The sequence below is a fragment of the Podarcis vaucheri genome (assembly GCF_965113315.1).
Source record: "Podarcis vaucheri genome assembly, chromosome: Z".
In the NCBI taxonomy this organism is placed as follows: Eukaryota; Metazoa; Chordata; class Lepidosauria; order Squamata; family Lacertidae; genus Podarcis; species Podarcis vaucheri.
The window spans coordinates 20,973,777-20,994,339 of NC_138758.1; the positions used below are offsets into that span (position 1 = coordinate 20,973,777).

Genomic DNA, 20,563 nt, shown 5'->3' on the forward strand with positions numbered 1-20,563 from the left:
ACTGAGTTTTATCAATGGAACTCACAGAGCAACTACGGCAAGCGAGCACCACCTAGAGGCAGAAGCTGATGTTGCATCCAAAGGTTCTCATTACCGAAATCATTTTCTAATGGGAAGCTTATAAGCGGTTCTCACTGTGGAACGTGAAGGCAGGAGATACACTGGCCACAATGCTCATTCACATTACATATACCCTTTTTCAATTTTTCAATGAACATAGATTCACATACCCCAACATGCATTTTACATATTTCAGGAAGGCAGAAACTGTCTCAAGATTTAGATACTTCCAGAACAGAATATCCCAGTGTACTTTATTGGCAATTGCACTGAAATACATTTTGCCTTTTAGTATGTAAGCAAACTCTTCCCATCTGCTGGACAAATGTACAGTGGCTGTCTTAAGAAAAAGAACCTGTGCAGTCACATTCCAGAAAGTTTGGGCCACAGTTTAAGTACACAAGTGCAAATGCCTCATCTTTACAGATTACCCACATAATCTTGTTACAGCAAGAGGTGGTTATGCTGATGTTGTCCTGATGTTATTGGGACTACGAGCCCCCGGCTGGTGCTTATGTGAGTTGTAATGCAATATCAGCTCAAGATTTCCCACCTTTACCTTAACAATGACTGATATATTATTGTTATTATTTATTAAATTTGTATACCACCCTTCACCCAAAGATCACAGGGCTGCTCACAGCATAAAATTTCAAAATGAGTACATTAAATACATAATAAAACAAGAACAAACCCATCACACACTCCCTCCCACAAGAACATTTAAAAGGCCATGGAATGTTAAGCAGCCAAAGGCCTGGTTAAAGAGAAATGCTTTCTCCTATCACCTAAAGATATACAGATGGGTTACCCAGCTCTGGAATTTGCACACAGATCTCCCCAACACATAAAAGTGACTGTCCTGAAAAAAGAGTACGGAAAATTATGGCTCACCTGGACTACAACTCCCATCATCCCTGACCATTGGGTCATGCTGGCTAGGTCTGATGGGAGTTGGGGAGTCCACTGTGAAAGTCCACAAGCTCCCCAGCCTTGTATTTCACAGTTTGCTTCCCTCTGAATAAGGTTAAGGCGAGTAAAGGCTTGGGAAACTGTGCCTGGTCAAGCAGAATTAACGAACTGATCAGGTTTTGTTTCAACTCAGCTGAGGCAACAGAATCAATTCAGACTGGGGTTCCTGCAAGAAGTGTTCTAGGGAAACCAGACTGAGAGACAGGAGCAGCCAAAGCAGAGTCTGTAGAGATTGTGGAGATGTTATCATGGGCCCCAGGCAGCTACACAGCACGGTGGAGGTGGGGGAAGCTCTTGAGAGTCTTTGCCACGGCTTCATCCAGGCTAACCAGTGGCTTGTAGCCCATGTGCTTTTTGGCCCGCTCACAGCTGTAATAGTGGAACGTTCCAGCAAGCGCCACCCGCATGGGGGTGAAGGTGGGATGGACGGTGACGAAGGGGCTCAGCAGCATAACCACCAGTGACAGGAGGAAGGCCAAGTAATAAGCCAGCCAATAGGGAATGCGGTATTTGGGAGCCTCGTAGTCCAGGCCCGTCAGGATGCGCGACATAAACTCCCAAAAGAGGATTGGCTCGTCGTTCGTGATGTTAAATGCCTGAGAGTTAACACAAACAGATAAGAAGCAAAGAGTAAAGAATCATCCTTTCCCTGTCACCCCTTTAAAGCTGCAATCCTGAAGTCGGCACTTGTGCTACTTCTGGTTTTTGTACACTATCCTTGGGATCCTTTCCAGCTAAAGCAGGTATGGGGAACCTTTTGCTCTACAGGTGTTCAGGAGCACGTATCATCTCCTACCATTGGCGATGCTTTCTGGGGCTGATGGGAGCTGTAGCTCAGCAACGCTTGGGAGGCTTAAAGTTCTCCACACCTGAGCTAAAGGAGTGGAGAGACAATGCTCTAAAAGTAAGAGATCATGAACCGATCAGTTTGCTTCTGGAAAAACATTGGCAAGTGAGGGCATAGTAATAATAATTTTATTATTTGTACCCCGCCCATCTGACTGGGTTGTCCCAGTCACTCTGGGCGGCTTCTGTGAATATCACAGTTGGGGAATTTCAAATGAGACTTGTGCAAAAAAACAACAACCAGCATTATGAGAAAGCTGCCTCTCTCATCCCTTAAGTGTGAAATATCAGGCTATGTAGCCAGTGATGTGAAAGAGAAGGGAGGCAAATCAGGGGGATTATGGGGTTGTCGCTGTTTTGGTTCTTATTGTGCATTTTCTGTTTTTCAGATTGTTATTTTATGTTGTGAACCACCATGACATCTACAGGTATAGGGCAGTATACAAACAAACAAACAATACTAGCTCCACCTTCTTGTCTGCCTCAGTGCTGCCACAAAGTAGGTATTTTCTAGTCCTGGCTGTCTCCATTCAATGGTGCTTTAACCTTTTGAAGCTAACTGGCCTAGCCAACTTCAAATAGTGGCAAGGTAGCAAGGTGAGGCATGACTAATATGGGCCAAAACCAAAACAAATTTGGTTCATAGTTAAGGTTTCTCTTTGTAAAAAAAAAAAAGTTACAAACAAGAGCCTTTAAGGGACAGTTATCCAAGAAAATAAAAACCAGGAAATCACATCCTGCTGATCGTAGACGAGATTGCTTGCCAAGCCAATACTTACCAATTTCTGCCCTTCAGATCAGCTTATCTGCAGCATTCTCCTAGCTTATTTCTCTATAGAGCTCCAACCATCTTGTAAAACACTCCAGTGTTCCAGCTCTTAATGTTACACTTCAGTTCAACCAACTTATCTCTGTTTAGCAGCTTCTCTTAGCCACAAAAGTTCTATTTCCCTTTCCAAACTATTAGCCAATCCAAAGGCTAGCAGAGTCCCATTTAACCCTCCATTATGAATACCTGTTGAGCTTTTCTTTTCCGTCTTAGCTTTGTAGGTTTCATTTCCTCTTAACTATATTAGGTACCTGGGCTTAACTTTTGACTCTGCTGTGAACTTCCGAATATCCAGGTCAGGAAAGAAAACCATTTTACAAGAAACGACAGAACATAAAATGGTGTAGCAGTCGCATTCCTTCACAGAGAAAAAGGAGGACCCACCTTTCCACACAGGGGAGAGTCTCTCTCAAGTTGCTCTGCAGCCAGCATGTGCCCATGGACCACATTTTCCACAAAGGTAAAATCCACCAAGTTCTGTCCATCTCTGCGCAGAGAAAAGGAAGAAGTTGAAGGTTAACACCAACATGCAAGGAAAAAACTCTTGGAAACAGAGAGCCAAGATAGATGGGGTGCTAGCTGTTAGGATGCAATTAGCATGCAAGTTTGTTTTGTTTTGCTTTGAAAGTACATTGGAGTTGCAGTGAGACCAAGTAGCAGCTTGAGTGTGGAGAGTCTAACCTCCCCTGCTGTGGTCCTGTCAAAAATACTGCAGTCCCCACTTAACCTCCTGTTTACCATAGGGTTTACTGCAGTCCAGGAAGAGCATCATGTCAAGGGAAAGGCCAGCTTGGCACCACCCACCAGCCAGAGGAGGAGGAGCTGAAGGGAGCATCCCTTTCTCTTCCATGTGAGAAACATCACTTGGCTCCAAATGATGGTTGTGCTGGGACTGCAGAGCTGAAGGGAATAATCCACTGGCCTCCATCCACCAGCTAAAGAACTGCTGGGTTATGTGCACACCCACATAATGTCCAATTTGTGGGATTTTGTATATTACTGACTTGGACATAACCTGCGTTGGGAAACGTCACACTGAAAATTATTGTCTAAATCTTCAAAATCAGCTTAAATAAAGTACAGTGGTACCTCGGGTTAAGCACTTAATTCGTTCTGGAGGTATGTTCTTAACTGAAACTGTTCTTAAGCTGAAATACCACTTTAGTTAATGGGGCCTCCTGCTGCAGCCGCTGCACGATTTCTGTTCTCATCCTGAAGCAAAGTTCTTAACCCGAGGTACTATTTCTGGGTTAGTGGAGTCTGTAACCTGAAGCGTATGTAACCTGAAGTGTATGTAACCCAAGGTACCACTGTATAGTAGCAGGACGTTTCTTTTCATAGGCATTTCACATCCAATAAAGCCCAACACAGCATCACGCCTAACTGGGTCCAGAAGCTCAGTCACCTTTACTTTGACTCCTGCAAGACCTGCTCCCTGCTTTGCTGACCTATTTCCACCTGGTCTGGGAGGGCAGGGCAATGACTAACTCCAGCAATGAAAGCTGCTCTTACTGCTGAAGAGGCCAGAGACCATCTTACCTGTGAGCCCTGCAGGACCTTGCTGCTCAGGATGCCTGGGCGGAGTCCTTTTCAGGAGTTTATGTTGGGATCAAGATTTAATTTTTGAGATGCTTCATTTCTGCTGTTATGTTTTTACATCTTTATCATTAGACATTATGAATTATGTGGGGACTGTTTGACGCTATTCTAGACTCATTGACAAGCTTACATTTACGGTTCATGATTACTTACATTTTTGTAATTATGTAAATCTTTTGATGCTGCAAAAATCTACGCTTGTTGCAACAATCTTTGTGAGAGCCACCCAAAAAGAGGTAAAAAGCTGCTGAAAAGAAATAAATAAGAAGGCAGCATTCAAACAGATGACGGTGATGCAGACTCCTTACATGTTTCAGCTGGACCAGTCATAAAAGCAGGATGCAAAATTCAGAGCAGTTAAAACTTCCAAGGGGCTGGACTTTCCTTACCCAATCATGAACTTCATCTTGCCACTCTTGGCTGCTTGGATAATGACGGGAACCAGGTGAGGGTCTTGTGGGCCAAAGATGCCATGGGGACGAATAGCAGTGGTGAAGAAATTCCTCTCTGGGTCGTTGGCGCTCAGCACCTCCTACAAGAGAAAAGCCTGTGCTATCTATCAATGCTCAGAGCCTTCTAAATACACTGGACATCTAAAATGGGGTAGTCAGTGTCACCTTACCCAGGAGGGAGGTTTCAATAGACTTGAGGTATCCTTAAGTTTTGCAGATATGGTAAAAACAGCCCCACAAAGATGGACAGAGAGGTAAAAGAATGACAACATGGTGGGAGGAGGAATGGAATGCCTGGAACTCCAAACAGAATGATTTCACACTTCGTGGTCGTTCTGTTTTTCTTTTAAAATAGACAGGAGATTGTTGGCTGTAGCCAACAATTTCTTTCTGCTAGTACAAGGGCTCTTGCACTAGCAGATGGGTGAATTGTAACATTGCACAGGAATCCAACATGACAGTTGCATTAGCAGAAACTCATTGCACACCAGATTGCGCAATCTATAGTGCAAGGAAGTTAGCAGCAACCTGCTTGCGCATTCTCTTGTGTAGCAACATCTCACTAGCACAACACAGTTCACCAATGGAACATGTATACCATTGAGTCACTTGGATAGAGCCTACATTGGATACAGCTCCCTATGTTGTTTAGCACGTATAGGATCTGTTAGCCTAGTAGCAGCAGAGAAACAGAGGACACCCAGACCTTCTCCTGCAGAATCTTGGTTTCTGTATAGTAGTCAATGGGTTTCTTTGCGTAGGGGAGATCTTCAGTTCCGTGCTTAATATCTGTGCCCTCGAAGACCACACTGGCACTGCTAGTCAACACCAGTTTCTGCAACAGGAAGGGGGTGGGGAGATGCACAATACATGGCGTTATACACGGAATCCTTTGGCAAGAACTGCAAAAATGTAATACTCCTACTGGATCTGGGCAAATGCCCATCTTGTCCAGCATTTCGTTTCCCACAGTGGCCAACCAGGGGCTTCCAGGGAGCGTAGCAGTGAGCCATGAAGGAAACAGCCCTTTCCTGCCATTTCCAGCCAGCAGGTAGTATTCAAAGGTAGACTGGACATTCCATGATTGCTGGTAGTCACTGAAACACCCATTCACCACCCGTGAATTTGTCCAATACCCCTTTTAAATCTATCTAGTGGTCAAAAGTCCTATAAGTTATGTGTTGTGTGAAGGAGGGCACTCTGTACTGGCATGCATGGATGGTGCAAGGGGATTCTGACATACTCCCTTAGCCTCCTAGTCTAATGGGTTTCATGGACACACTGAGAAATCAAGGATCCACAAACGCACCCACCAGCTTGCCACTGGCAAGTGCATTTTTCCTCTGTGGAGAGTACAGAATCAAGGAGAATCCTGACATGGAACCACAAGGGGTTGCTGTGCTGCCAGGCTGACTTCAGAGATATGGGACTCTCTTAGAAGCTGCACTGAGATTTGGAAACATTTGAGTGAGGTGTAAGGACTTCCTGGTCTTTCCAAGTGTTTGCTTATCACAACGGGAACAAGCTCCCATCACTTTCCTCAGTTACAGAGGAAAGCCAAGGCTCATCTCTCCCTCTCTGTTCTGCCGGGTCTTGAGATCAGGGTAATGTCAAAGGGACACTGTTCTCTTCCTCTAGCTGGCTACCAAGGTGCACAAGGATTTGTTGGCACCCCTGCAACTTGAAAGAAACCACCCAAGGGAGAACAAAATACCTCCCATATGCACTATAGCCCACTGACATCAGCGTTGGTAAATTCCTCCCCTACCACACACGAAATGAATTGGCCAGATTAAAAAAATGTTTATAATATCCCTCACATTTATAATCAAAGTAGCAATTTATTTTTTCAGGAGACTATCCCACATATATTTGCATGCAGCTTTTGAGGCAGAGTGATTATTTTTAGAGCTGTCTCCCCACCCCTTCAAAATCTAAATAATGTAAGAAAAATGCTAATAAGTTACCATGCCTTGTGATATTAAGTAACACTTTGATTTAGCTCTTTAAATCACACTAGCAGAAATTTATTCCCCGCCCCATCAAATTATTTCAGTTCAACTATTTTTGATTGGCAGAAAATAATTTGTACCGTTTTGAAATATTTGTTCTCTTGGTTTAGCTCCATTTTGAATGCTACAGCCGAGCTTTATTTTACTCTTATACTTTATTACCCTCTTTTATACAAGTGTCTAGTTGTTGTTGGGTGCTAAATAGATACTGTAAGTAAGTAGACTCTTGAAGGCAAAATTCCAATTCAAACATTTTCCAGAAAGCCCACATCACTGATCAAAACCAACCCTGATTACTGTCTGCCTGCACATTTTCAGTAACGGTACTCACAACCATGGTACACACACAACACTGCATCATGGTTTTGTTTAGCCTACCAATGGTTTGCTTGAATGTGTGAGCCCAGATCAGCACAGCATACTAACCGTGCTATCTTTTCTGCTTAGCAAGCCACAACATGAAGCCAGGGTTTGTTGTTGGCTTATGACCCATGGCTTGTTTTAACCATAGCTCATTATGTCCAAACCAACAGCCCTGTTTAACCATGGTTTGTTGGGGCATCTCAATCCCAGGTGCTCACCAAGGTAAGGTAAAGGTAAAGGGACCCCTGACCATTAGGTCCAGTCGTGACCGACTCTGGGGTTGCGGCGCTTATCTCGCTTTATTGGCCAAGGGAGTCGGCTTACAGCTTCTGGGTCATGTGGCCAGCATGACTAAGCCGCTTCTGGCAAACCAGAGCAGCACACAGAAACGCCGTTTACCTTCCCGCCGCAGCGGTACCTATTTATCTACTTGCACTTTGACGTGCTTTCGAACTGCTAGGTTGGCAGGAGCAGGGACTGAGCAACGGGAGCTCACCCCGTCATCGCGGGGATTCGAACCGCCGACCTTCTGATCGGCAAGTCCTAGGCTCTGTGGTTTAACCCACAGCGCCACCCGCGTCCCTCACCAAGGTACAAAGGCACAAAACAAGAACTGTGAAAAGAAAACTTTGGAGAAACAAAGCATAGATTGCTGGCTCATCTGTGAGCTAACCACTAACAACTTTTGCTGAAGGGTAATAATGCTGAAGGATTTAGTGTTATATGTGCACGTAGCCACAAAACTTGACCAGGTTCATTCAAGTTGCTTTAAGTTCCAGTTCTGCACTTACTTCGACACCAGCTTCCTTACAAGCCTCAATGACTGCTTTGGTCCCCAAATAATTGACTTTGTAGAAAAGATCTCTGTTGTGGCTGGAAGGTGACGGTGAGGCACAGTGAAACACGACAGTCACCCCCTGTAAAGCTGGAAGCAGATCCTGGAGGCACAGAAGAGGAGGTTAGAATCAACCTACCTGGAGAATCACAACAGCCACAACTGGGTCTAAGGCAGAGATGATGAACCTCCAGATGTTGTTGGGTTTCAACCTGCACCAACCTGGCCAGTGGTCAGGAATAATGGGAGCTGCAAACCTATAACACTGGGAGGAGTGTTCCACATCCATAGTCTAAGGGCAGACTTTCAAGCACAGCTCCATGAGGAGAGTTAAAAAAAGGAAGCTTTAGTGCAGAGACTCAAATACCATGAAATCTCACAGATTAGGGCTGTGGTCTGCTCTGCTGCCCATTGGGCAGGAGGCTAACAATAGGTGGAGCCAGAACCAATGACAGGTAGAGCTTACTCTTTCTAGGTTTGCTTACATCCTTCTCCATGCTGAGCTCTACTATGGCAACACTGAAACTGAAGAAGCTGACAGCCAGATCACCCTCATGTCTGGTTGTAAGAAAGCAGGCAGGCAGGGGATAGCTGTCTTCACTAGATTAGGGACAGAATCATCTTTGGCAGGCATAGGGAAACTTGGCCCTCCAGATATTTTGGGACTACAACTTCCATCATCCCTAGCTAACAGGACCAGCGGTCAGGGATGGTGGGAATTGTAGTCTCAAAACATCTGGAGGGCCGAGTTTGCTTATGCCTGATCTTTAGGATCACCCAGAGTGGTGGAAATGTGTGTGCACTTCCCTTCAAATTGTTCACACTTGCATGCATTTTAAAAAAATGGTCAAACAGAACTAGAAGGGTAGTTTTATCATTTGGCTATGGACTTGAGCTACCCAATAGCTCAGTCACATGGGTGCAGTAATTGGTCAGCAACAAGCATTAATAGGGTGAATCATACTTCTTCATCCCACTAGTTTTAAACACACTTGCATCCTTATGTATATGTCTTCCAAAAAGAACACTGGTCACCTTAAGCAGTGCCAAGCAGACCAAAGATCTCCAAATCTGAAGCATGAACAAGATGCAGCAGCGTGCCAACATCTCTTTGCTTCTGTGCGCACAGCTGTAGTTTTGGCTCATACCTTTTTGTTGCAGAGATCACCTAGGAAGAACTGCACCTTGCTGTTCTTAAAGCCCTCACGGACATCGAACACATTAACTGTGTAGCCTTTCTCTAGCAGACTTTGTACCATGTGCTGACCCAGGAACCCTGAGCCACCAATCACAGTGCATTTCCTTCTGGACTGTAAAGAAAAGCAAAAGGTAGGGTACATCAGCAGGGACCAATGCATTGCTGAATACATGTGAGTTTGCATGCATGATTCTTGGGAATGAGCAAAGAGCATCAGGAAATAATTCACTGAACAACAGACACAAGCAATGAGAAAACCAAGCAATGAAAAACAGCGCTACTTTACAGAAGATGCATAGAAAACAAATGTGGTGAAACATCTTAAGAGATGCTTTTTGAAAAAAGAAAAAGAAATGCATTTACAGTAGCTCTATTATAAGCTGTTTTGTGAGAATACTTTCCCTTGAAAAATAAAGTTATCAATAAAGAACACAAACCAGCTTACCTGTCTTAGTCGAGTTGCCATCTTTGGGAGCTATGGATGACTTTGTAGCAAACTCTAAGGAAGCACCCAATGAACACAGTGGCTCCAAAACTTTCTTTCCTGTTGAAATACATATGTGAATCAAACAAGAGGCCTACCATTTTCATCTCACATAAGTAGGATTGCCAACTGACTAAGATAAAAATTCCAAGCCTTCTCTACTCTCTTTAACAGAAGTAAGATTTTGTCAGCATGTATCACACATTTGACCAGTCAACACCAATACAACCCACTTGCCTCTCCAAATCTGTCATAAGTCTATTTTTAAAAGCCATCTAAGTTAGCCACTAATGCCACATTTAGGACAGCAAAGTCCCACCAGTTAGTCCCACCATAAGATGATTTTGCAAGAGTGTACTTCTTTACATAACACAGCTTTTGCAACTCACTGCAGCAAGATGGCTAATTAGAACAATGAAGTTGAACGGTAGCCTCCACTATTAGAAAGCAACACTGCCCGCTTGCTTATATATTCATTATTATATTGATTTAATAAGAGGAACTCCCCAGTTCACAAAGCAAAATAAAAATAAAAATGCAAGCATTAAACGCTCGCGATATTAAAAAACAACCCAAGAACTAATAAAAATCAGCTTAACAAATGCAAACACAATTTAAAACCCAGGCTTTCAGGCCCCGCATCTTCCACTTCCCACAGGGACAACAGCTTGCTCTTACCTGCAGGCGCCCCCCAACAGACCGAACCTGCCGCACGTCACGAAGATGCAGCGCTTACTCCCGCTTACGCTGTTGTTGCTGCTGCTGGACCACGCCCACCTCCGCATCCCTCCAATCACTACCCGCTCTCCTGTTTAGCTCCTCCTTCCCGCGCGGCACCACGCTCCCCGCCCCTATGCCGATAATCGGCCGAGAGCTGGACCGTTCTCCCATTGGCTCTGCGTCTCTCCAATTTCGATCCAATCGGGCTCTGCCAACCGAAGCCCCGCCTTGCAGGGCTCGTCGGCATACAGTTCAGCCAAGTGGGGTTGGATAACAGTCCCCGCGCGCGCCGGACTCGCCGGCCAATCGCGAGAGCGGTTGCTTCCACACCACCGCGTGAGGAGAGGAGCCAATAGCGAGCCGCGATATTGAGAGGGACCGCTGTTGTGGTGACAGTTGAGCTCGCCGCGGTTTCTTTTTTGGTTGTTCTTCCCACGCCTCCTGCCGCCTCAGGACCGGCTCGGCTTCCGACGGTCCCGGCTCGGGATGGTCAGTGCGGTTATGACTTAAGCGGGTGGGGAGGAGGAAGTGAAGGGAGAGGCCGGCGCGGCTTAGTGGAGAAGGGCCGTTAAACCCCGCCTCCCTCGCAGGGAAGGCAACCGTCATGCAGATTTGTTTATTCCTATGTTAATTTATGCAAGTGAAAGCCCAGGTTGGCGTCATAGTTTAGGTCAGCCTTTCTCAATTTTGGAGTCCCCAGGAGTAGCTGGACAATCCCTGACCATTGCCCCTGCTCGCTAGGGATGATGAGAGTTGTAGTCCAAAGATGTCTGGTCTAGGTCCTTGTGATGGACTCGAGGGTTGTCCCCTCCTTTTTTGTTTGTTGATGGAGGGGGTGGTGAACATCTCGAGGTGCTTGTTTTTTCGGAGGCTGTGCTGAGGGTCAGCCTCTCCCAAAGGTAGTAAATCCATCTGGGCCGCTGCACCAGTAGGGACAGCTCCTGGTGGCCTTCAAATTCATTATTATAATGGTTTTCTGTCTATATTTAAATCCCTGTGCATAGAAATGTATGATGTAAGGGAGAAGCCTACCTGCTCTCTCATAAGCAAACTTCCTAAGTGGAGCGAGGTGTTGATGGCAGCGGCGGGGTGGGGGTGGGGGTTGCTTTAGTTTTGGCATGAAGCAGCATTCATCTCTGTAATCCAGATGTGGGAAGCCTTTGCGGGGGCAGATGTTGCTGAGCTACAACTGCCATCAGCCCCAGCAAGCATGGTCAACGGTCAGGGGTGGTGGGAGCTGTAGCTCAGCAACAGCTGGAGGGCCAAAGGCTTCTACACCCCTATAATCCAGCATAGGCACTTAGTAGCAGGACAGTTGAAGCAGTTTGACCATTTCAGTTAGAAACAGGATTGATGTACTGAGTGGTGGGGAATCCCCCAACCTGTGGATGACAGCCAAACTACCCACAGTCAGCATAGGACTGCATCCATGTTATCTGAAGGGTCACCTACACTTGTGTGAGGCTGTCCAAGCTTTATTATCAGCATCAGAAGTTCTGCCCTCTGGCCTGCCAGCAAAAGCTGTCAGGCTGGTGGGTGCTAAGGATACAGTTTCTTCAGTGGTAGCCCCACACTTTGGAACTACCTGTCCAGGGAAATATGTATGGCTTCAAAGTGTGTTTGTTGCATTTCTGCCAAGGCACCCAGGGCTGTTTACAATTTTAAAATAAATGGGGTAGGGTATTCAACCAGAAAGGCCCTGATGTTTTCTTTGCCAGCCCCTTCTTGGCTGGTCTTACGTAAATGGTCTTCAGAGCTGTTGTTCTTTTAAAGCCTGCATTTAACTGAATTCTGCTATGCTTGAATAAATCTTCAGCTGCTTCTGGTTTCTCTCCCTTTTTGCGTGAGTGGATGGGGGAAGTATATTTTAATGTGTTTTAGAGTCATGTAAGCTGCCTTGTGAAGGCCAGGTGCCTTGAAAGGAAGTATAAAATACTTTAAATAAACACTGCCCCTTTGGACTGCTGTCCTAAATACACTTTGAGCCCAGTGAGACTTAATTTTGAGCAAGCTTGCATGGAATTCTACTGAAAAAACCTATTTAACTGTTATGGCTTCTCCCGAACAATTTTGCATTCCTGACACTTAATAAGTAAATAGTGATTTATAATGTTCAGTAGAAGCAACACTCACCTTGATGGTCCTTACAACAACAACCAAACATAACAGTTTACTTAGGCTGTTTATGGAAGAACCAAGATTTGACCAGGAGTTTCTAGTTCACCCTTAGTCATTCATGTACTCTTGGAAATCATAATCTTTGTAATTCTTCTGTGCTGTAAATAGCCAGGTTTTAAAGCGTTGCCCTTAAATGTAGGAAATCAATCTTTAATTTCCTGTTGAGGAATGAGAGACACTACTTGGCATTTGTCTACCTCAACCTCACCTTACGTCAAATGGGGTAGATCAAGAATTCCATGCTTTGAGCTCCTTTCAGGGAAGACAGTACACAAATGTGATCATTTGTTTGGAATCGGGACGCGGGTGGCGCTGTGGGTAAAACCTCAGCGCCTAGGACTTGCCGATCACATGGTCGGCGGTTCGAATCCCCGCGGCGGAGTGCGCTCCCGTAGTTCGGTCCCAGCGCCTGCCAACCTAGCAGTTCGAAAGCACCCCCGGGTGCAAGTAGATACCGTATTTTTCACTCTATAACACGGTCCAGACCATAACATGCACGTAGTTTTTAGAGGAGGAAAACAAGAAAAAAAAATATTCTAAACGAAATAGTGGATATATGATTTTTGTGGTTCATGCTGTGGCCACAGACATGTGATCTGACAGTGAGTTTGGAGTAGCCCAATGCAAAAATCCTGAGGATCCATTTGGATTCATGCTTTGTAACCACAGAGGAGGGAAGGAAGGGGAACCATGGATCCTCTGCTCACGACTGCAGCAGATCCCCCCCGCCACCCACAGGCATTCGCTCCATAACACGCACAGACATTTCCCCTTACTTTCTAGGAGGAAAAAAGTGAGTGTTATGGTGCAAAAAATACGGTAAATAGGGACCGCTTACTAGCGGGAAGGTAAACGGCGTTTCCATGTGCTGCGCTGGTGCTGGCTCGCCAGAGCAGCTTCATCACGCTGGCCACGTGACCCGGAGGTGTCTACGGACAGCGCTGGCTCCCGGCCTATAGAGTGAGATGAGTGCACAACCCTAGAATCTGTCAAGACTGGCCTGTACGGGCAGGGGTACCTTTACCTTTTACTGAAATATTCATTCATTCATTTGGTTGACTAATGTCTCCTAAATGTTCAGGAAGATTAAAATCATGTACTTGTGTTTTAATGTTATCTTTTTCTTTTTGGTCTTTGATATATGTTTTAAGGCCTCCAGCTACAAGAAAGCACCAGTGGGGGCTCCACCTCAGAGGAAGAAGGCAGCTCCCAAGACCGAGCTCACTGAAGAGCAGAAACAGGAGATTCGGGAGGCCTTTGATCTGTTTGATACTGATGGCACTGGGAACATTGATGTGAAAGAGTTGAAGGCAAGCAGAAAAACATGACTGAAATGTGTCTTAAGATTGTAATCATAAGGCCCATTGAGCCAGCGGAGCTTACTTCTAAGTAAACATATAGAGGATTATACTTTGTGGAGCTGACTTTAGCCAATGGGAGCTGTAGTCCAAAACATCTGGAAGGTACCAGGTTGTTGAAGTCTGAACTAAAGTGATAGGGTGGCTACTGGAGAAGGGTAGTGTCATTCTACTCCATTGTTCTTCATTATACTACTTTTGTCTACTCCATCCTACTTTTGCCTGTGGCTTTATTTGTATTGGGAAAATACCCAAGAGGTAATGAAGGTTATCTTGCATTTATTGCTTGCAATAGAATAGAGGAGGCAACAGGGACATAAAGGGTGGTTACAGGCATACCTGAAAACATAAGCATTTCTCCTTTGGGGCAATTATCCTTCACCCCCCCCCCCCATCCCACTTCTTTAATGATCAATGTATAGGTCTTGGGGCTGTTCCTGTTCATCCCTTCCTCCCTCATCAGATAGTCTTGTTTTGGTTGTTTTCACACACCTTGCATATTTATATGATCATATGTTGATGACAGTACTCTGAGAGGGCTTTGTGATTGATGCAGACTCAGCTGTGCAAATCATGCTTTTGTTGTTACATTTGGTTAACATTTTTCCTCCTCAGTGATATTTCAATGAGGGAATCTAAAAGGACTGGAATAAACAGGAGATAAAGAATATAAGGTTAACCTTTCCCCCTGAATGACAAATTCAGCAGCTAAAGTAAATACAGTCTGAAAAACTCAGTGGCGTCCAGATTTGTCTTAGAACGGTCTTGTTGTTCAGATTTCATTTAATGGAGTCAAGTGTCTTTGTTACAGACATGTGCCTTTACAAATTTTCATCCTATCTTTATACCATGGGTATACAAAGGATTACTTCTTGTTAGGAGCTACAGGAGGATACTTCCATCTTCAACCTTTCAACAGTACAAAATAGAATACTTGGAAGTATTGTAATCTCTGTGATTCCTGATGGCTAGCAGAAGATACTGCTAGTGTCACTGTGCTGGCATTGTCTTTACTCAATCCAGGAGTCTCTCCTATTATTGAGACTTCCACTTCCACTTTGTGTGACCTCATCCCTGTCTCCAATATGAGGTTATTTTCCCTTGGGAGACTGGGATGGAATATCAGGAAGCAGAGAGAATCAGGCTTCTGGGGGCAAGCACAGGGCTCCTTGGCCATCACTACCATTCATAATCTCATTTCTCATAGGAAGATTTCAGCTTTTAAGAGAGCAGAGATGTTAAAAAAGAGCACAGGTTTCTAGATTTTCTAGACTTGATTGTTATCTTGGAAGATGAAGATTCTTTGTGTGAGGCTTTGGATTTCCTGGCCTGGAATCTATTTGAATTGTTAGTGTTGTTGCCATTGAGAAAAATTATCCTTAGTTTGCCAGGAATTGCCTCTCTCTATCTTATCTGGAGGTAAAAAAAACAGCAAATAATTTTGTTCTAGTTTTTGAGTGGTATTGGGTTGTTTTCTTATCCAATGAAGAGTTGCATGAGCTGATTTGCCTTCTCTCCAGACTTTTGGAGGAGTACATTGTTATAATGCCAGTTCAGATGACCCAGTATGCTCCATTCCCATGTCCATTCCTACCTTATGTAGCAGTGGATATTCTCAGTATTGACCACTAAGTATGTTAACAGCAAGGGAGCTCTGTCAAAGTTACACCATTAAGACAAATTTACTTTCCTTTCCTACCCATAGTCTTGACACTAGTACATCTCAAAGTCTGCTGACAATAATGCAAATTTATAGTCTTTGTCTCAGATGCAGAAATTCTGCTTCTATGGTGTACAGTTGAGGCATTTACTATTCCTTTTCCTGCTGAGATGCCAGTTTGTTTCCATTGTTTGCAGGTTGCCATGAGAGCACTCGGGTTTGAACCTAAGAAAGATGAGATCAAGAAAATGATCTTAGACATTGACAAGGAAGGAACTGGAAAGATTACTTACCATGACTTCTTAGGAGTGATGACCCAGAAAATGGTAGGTTGATCTAAACAGCTGCCACAAAATCTGGCCGTTTTCTGAAGTCTATGAGGGAGGGCTAAAGGGACCTTGTTATGATATTTGCATCTGTGTGTGCTAAAATTGTGATGGAAGTGGAACTCTGTCCTGTTGTAAGGCACCAATTCTGGGGTGTGTGGGAGATCCACATTTGCTTACATCAATTGCTTTTAAGGTGACTGGGAAAGCCACATAGATGTCAGTCTCTGGCCTTTATTGATTGGATAGCAGTGGTTGGATTCTTTGAAATAAAATAAAAGTCCTCTTACAGAGGTCTATTCATTCACCACAACCAAATGAGGATAGAGCGTGCCCTAAAAGGATGTAGTACTCTCTCTCTCTTATTTGTTAAACTTTGCATCTGCAGTAATGTGGCTATATAATTATACCCAGAATTTTGGTGGCAGTTCTTTAATTTACTTTTTGTTATATTTATATTTCTTACACAGGTAGAAAAGTTATAGCAGTTTGCCATTTCAATAGCTGGTTGTTTTCATGTGTAACAAACAAATGTCTGAAATGTTACTATTTTACTTATCTTTATCTAAAAAAAAAAGGCTGAAAAAGATTCAAAAGAAGAGATTCTGAAAGCCTTCAAGCTGTTTGATGATGACGAAACTGGCAAAATCTCTTTCAAAAACCTCAAACGTGTGGCCAAAGAACTGGGGGAGAATCTTACAGACGAGGAGCTACAGGTTTGGACTGTGTGTCTGTTTGCATGCATGCTTAAGCCACTCAATGTAGTGATTTAGCAAGCTAGCATTTACTAAGAGTGCTCTGAATCACCTGCATTCAAATTCTGTAGCCTGTCAAGCATCACAAATTTGTACTTAAGTTGGAGCAAAATGGAACTTTCGCTTTCAATGGTAGTACGATTCTTAAAACCTGCAGGCAGGCAACAGTAGGGGAAGGGCTATCACGTTCATGTCCTTTTTGTAGGTTTCATGGGAACACCTGATTTGCTGCTTTGGGGAAATTGAACTTGATGGACCTTGTTCTGATCCAGGAGTGGTCTTCTTATGATGTTAATATTTGAAAGAGGTGGGGTGCTGCTTTCCCCATCAGCTCTTGCAATACTTTGGGGACTTTCAAAAGAATTGTTACAGTTACCCGCAACAAGCAGTCTGAGGAATTTCCCTGGCATGACTGATTCACCTAAGTAGAGTATTCAACACCTTGACTACCTAAAAGGAAGAAGGACATGTCCTTTTTATTGAGAGCCTTTGTGGTATAGCAGTTAGTTAGTGTTGGACTTTGACTGGAGAAACCCACTCATTCACAAAGCTTACAGTGTGATTTTCATCCAGTCATTGTCTTGAAGACTAAAGCATATGAAGATTTTTTTTGAGGGGTGTGTGGGATATGTCCTTGAAAGAAGGTTGGCATAAAAATCTGATAAGGATGTCACTTTTTGTACTGACCCAATCCTGTGCCTTTAACAACAGCCTGACATGCTGAAGATAACTGATGGATATTTTCCCACTATCACCATGTCAGGAAAAACTACCTGTTTAATCTCCATGTTTTATGCTGCTGTTAAAAGGATAAGTGTTGAACCAATGCATATAATGGAAACCCTATTTACAAATTATTATTATTATTAGGAATAAATGGGTGTTTTTGATTTCAAGAGAAAGAAACTATAGTGTTCTGCAACTACTGGTATTGGTGAAGTTCAGCTTATTTGTAAATGAACTGAAGTTGATTATGATTAATGTAGTGAAGTTTGTCTAACAATTTATTCAGGATGCTACACTCCCAGGCAAACTGTCAAGTGTTCTAAAGGGATCTCCCCAAACTGAATGACTAGGATGCTTAGGTAACAGTATGTTAGATGAAAAGCTGCTGGTGAACAAACTGATGTATTTTGAGGCAGAATGAGTGCCAAAGGCAAAAGTGTATTTTCAGTCCCCTTTGGAAACCTATTGCAAGAAGAAGATGCCTCTTCCTTCTCTTCCACAACCATCATTTAACTCACTGGGTTTGGCCTTTGATTCTTTCTCATGTTTCAGGAAATGATTGATGAAGCTGATCGGGATGGAGATGGAGAGGTCAATGAGCAAGAGTTCTTACGAATCATGAAGAAGACCAGCCTCTACTGAGATGCTTGGCATCTTGTGTGTGCGGTTTTTGTTTTGTTTTTTAATCTCATCATGGTTTTGTTACCTGAGTTTGACCTCCGTGGTGCTTGTTCTGGAAGGGATCAGCAGCAGCCCAGATCTCACTAGCTTTGTGAGATACCCCTCACATTTTTTATGCCCATGTCCTTCTTTATTGACTCCATCACCACCATCTCCTAATGTTGTGCTTCAGATCCATCTTTTATATTTCCAACAGTAATGTGAAGTGGCTTCCTTGGTTGAGCTGCCTTTTGAAGGAGGTTGTGTACTTGCACACTGGACTTACATGCAAGGAAGTATTTTTTTATTTTATTTTTGGCAGAGACAATTTAGGTATTCTCAGAAACAAGGATGTTTCTTTTTAAAAACTTGTTTTAATTATCTGAAGCTTGCATTGTATGGCTCTTGGTACTTGCCAAAGTGAAAAGATGCCAAAGAGTGGATAGCTCCAGTTCTGCTTCTGCACCTACTCCACATTGGTCGTTCCCTGTCTTCTAGGAGGTGACTTGATTCTGGATGTTGAGGTTAAAATGCAGTGCCTGCAATATTTAAGCCTTGATTTAAAAGAAAACAGTGTACTTAACTTATTAGCCTTTACACTTTTTCAAAAAGCATTGAATGTAAAATTGGTGTGTTTTAAATCCCTGAATTGGCTGGAAAGAGCCTGTAACAGTTCTTCCAAATGCTTATGGTTTGTGCTGCTGAAATTTAAAAGATGACATAAAATAGTTCATGACAGCAAAGTTGTCTGTATTCTTTATTACACATTACATTGGCAGATGGCAGGGGGCACCTCCAGTTAATTATCCTGTTGCTGATGCTGCAGTGGGATGGCTCTCACCCAGTGTTGGATTGTACATCCAATCATTGCAAGAGCAGGAAATGGATTTCCTATGGAGTTTCCTGCCCTGTTTCTCTTGTCATAAGTCTTTACTTTCTGTACCCTCAACTAAAAACTCATTAGTGGCTCACACTCTGGAATCTAAGAGGTAAAGGCTATGCTAAGCCCATCTCACCCACCACTATGCATTGGGTGGTTGGGATTTTTTGGTGTGTGTGTTTTTTTTCTTTTTTGGTATGTTACAACTATTCAGCAGATCATGGAGGGAAAGAAAGCCCATTTTGCACTGCCTGTGCTGACTGCACCGCTTGTACTCCCAGGTCCCACAAAGTGCTATCTCAGCCAGCAACTCAAGCATCTGGGCCACTATTAATTTATTAATTTAATACAATATTAAGGTAGGAACTCATACGTTTGAAGTCAAATGAAAAAAAATCAGCAGACCATAAAGGGTGTGTGTGTGTGTGTGTGTGTGTAATTTACAAATCTCCTATGGAAATGAAAAATTTAACCTCAGCACTCTGGATATCAGGAGACTGAAGCTACAGCCAGGATATTTATCAGCAAAACAGAGATTTATGCTCTTGCTTTTATGGGTTTAAATCAAATGCCCGACCGCTCCTGTCACCTCAGGGTCACACTCCTGATCAGTTCCACCAAAGAGGCACCCCTATTTCATTTTTTGGGTACTCATGGGCCACAGGTCAAAGCCAGATATAACTACACACAGTGCTGAATCCCCATCTCATTTGTTGCGGCTCTAATAGAAATCTCATTAGAATACATACATGTTGCAGTGTGTCCAGATGCAAGAAAGTTGGGAACTAAATGAATTAAGGAGGGTGACAGGACTTGAGGAGCCTAGGCAGCTTTTCTAATGAAGATTGTTACAAAAACACCGAAAGTAAAAACTCCTTAATCCATTTGTTAGGGCATGTGTGCAAGACGTCATTCAAAAGACCAAACCTACCATTTTCAAAGTGAGATATCTAGTGATGATGATGATGCTTTATACCCCAATCATCTGGCTGGGTGACTTTCAGCAAAATATTAAAAATAATAAAATATCAAACACTAAAAACTTCCCAATACAGGGCTGCCTTCTGACGTCTTCCAAAAGTTGTGTAGTTCTTTATCTCCTTCACATCTGATGGGAGGGCATTTCATAGGGAGGGCGCCACTGCTGAGAAGGCCCTCTGCCTGATTCCCAGCAACCTCACTTTTTGCAACCTCCAGAAGATCCTTGGAAGTGAACCTCAGTGTCCAGGCTGAATGATGTGGGTTGTGATACTCCTTCAGGTATCTAGTGAGGGTACCCAACCCAAACACACAACCTGAACTTGATTTACTTTTCAAAACATTGCATTGCATGAACTGTCAAAAGCTGTCAGCACAGGAGTAAACTGCATGAAAGGACAAGTCCCTACTCTGTAATGGTGATTATCTGCTAACTCTGCTCTCGTGCAGCTAATTCCCTTATTTTCTGAGAAACCACACAAAATAACCTGTAGGGGTGGTCACAATCAGGGCTAGCGTGCTAGAAGCCACATGCCAACATACTGACTAGGCATTCATATATCCCATTGAGGCAAGGAAGGAAGGGCTACCCCTATACTATCCATATAACCAGTTATCAATAATCAATATATTCAATATATATGCTTACACGAATCAAGGATTACAGTACTT

General features: G+C 43.6%; 2 protein-coding genes across 3 annotated transcripts; one reads left to right on the plus strand and one right to left on the minus strand.

Annotated features, from left to right (window-relative positions):
* Positions 1–1,163: 1,163 nt before the first annotated feature.
* Positions 1,164–10,492, minus strand: NSDHL (NAD(P) dependent 3-beta-hydroxysteroid dehydrogenase NSDHL). Of its 2 annotated transcripts, none has more exons than XM_082207597.1 (8): positions 10,397–10,492; positions 9,612–9,710; positions 9,117–9,278; positions 7,925–8,071; positions 5,465–5,593; positions 4,696–4,838; positions 3,092–3,194; positions 1,164–1,628 (listed from the first exon to the last, which is right to left on the minus strand). In XM_082207597.1, the coding sequence occupies exons 2-8, from the start codon at positions 9,630–9,632 to the stop codon at positions 1,296–1,298; spliced, it is 1,038 nt and encodes a 345-aa protein (XP_082063723.1). In that variant the 5' UTR covers positions 9,633–9,710; positions 10,397–10,492; the 3' UTR covers positions 1,164–1,295. The 2 variants fall into 2 exon arrangements, with proteins under 2 accessions (XP_082063723.1, XP_082063722.1); XM_082207596.1 differs by having other exon boundaries at positions 10,329–10,440.
* A 209-nt stretch (positions 10,493–10,701) lies between these two features.
* Positions 10,702–18,776, plus strand: CETN2 (centrin 2). Its single transcript, XM_082207621.1, has 5 exons — positions 10,702–10,859; positions 13,700–13,858; positions 15,764–15,892; positions 16,471–16,608; positions 17,926–18,776. Exons 1-5 carry the CDS (start codon positions 10,857–10,859, stop codon positions 18,013–18,015), a joined length of 519 nt encoding a protein of 172 aa, XP_082063747.1. The 5' UTR covers positions 10,702–10,856; the 3' UTR covers positions 18,016–18,776.
* Positions 18,777–20,563: the final 1,787 nt, after the last annotated feature.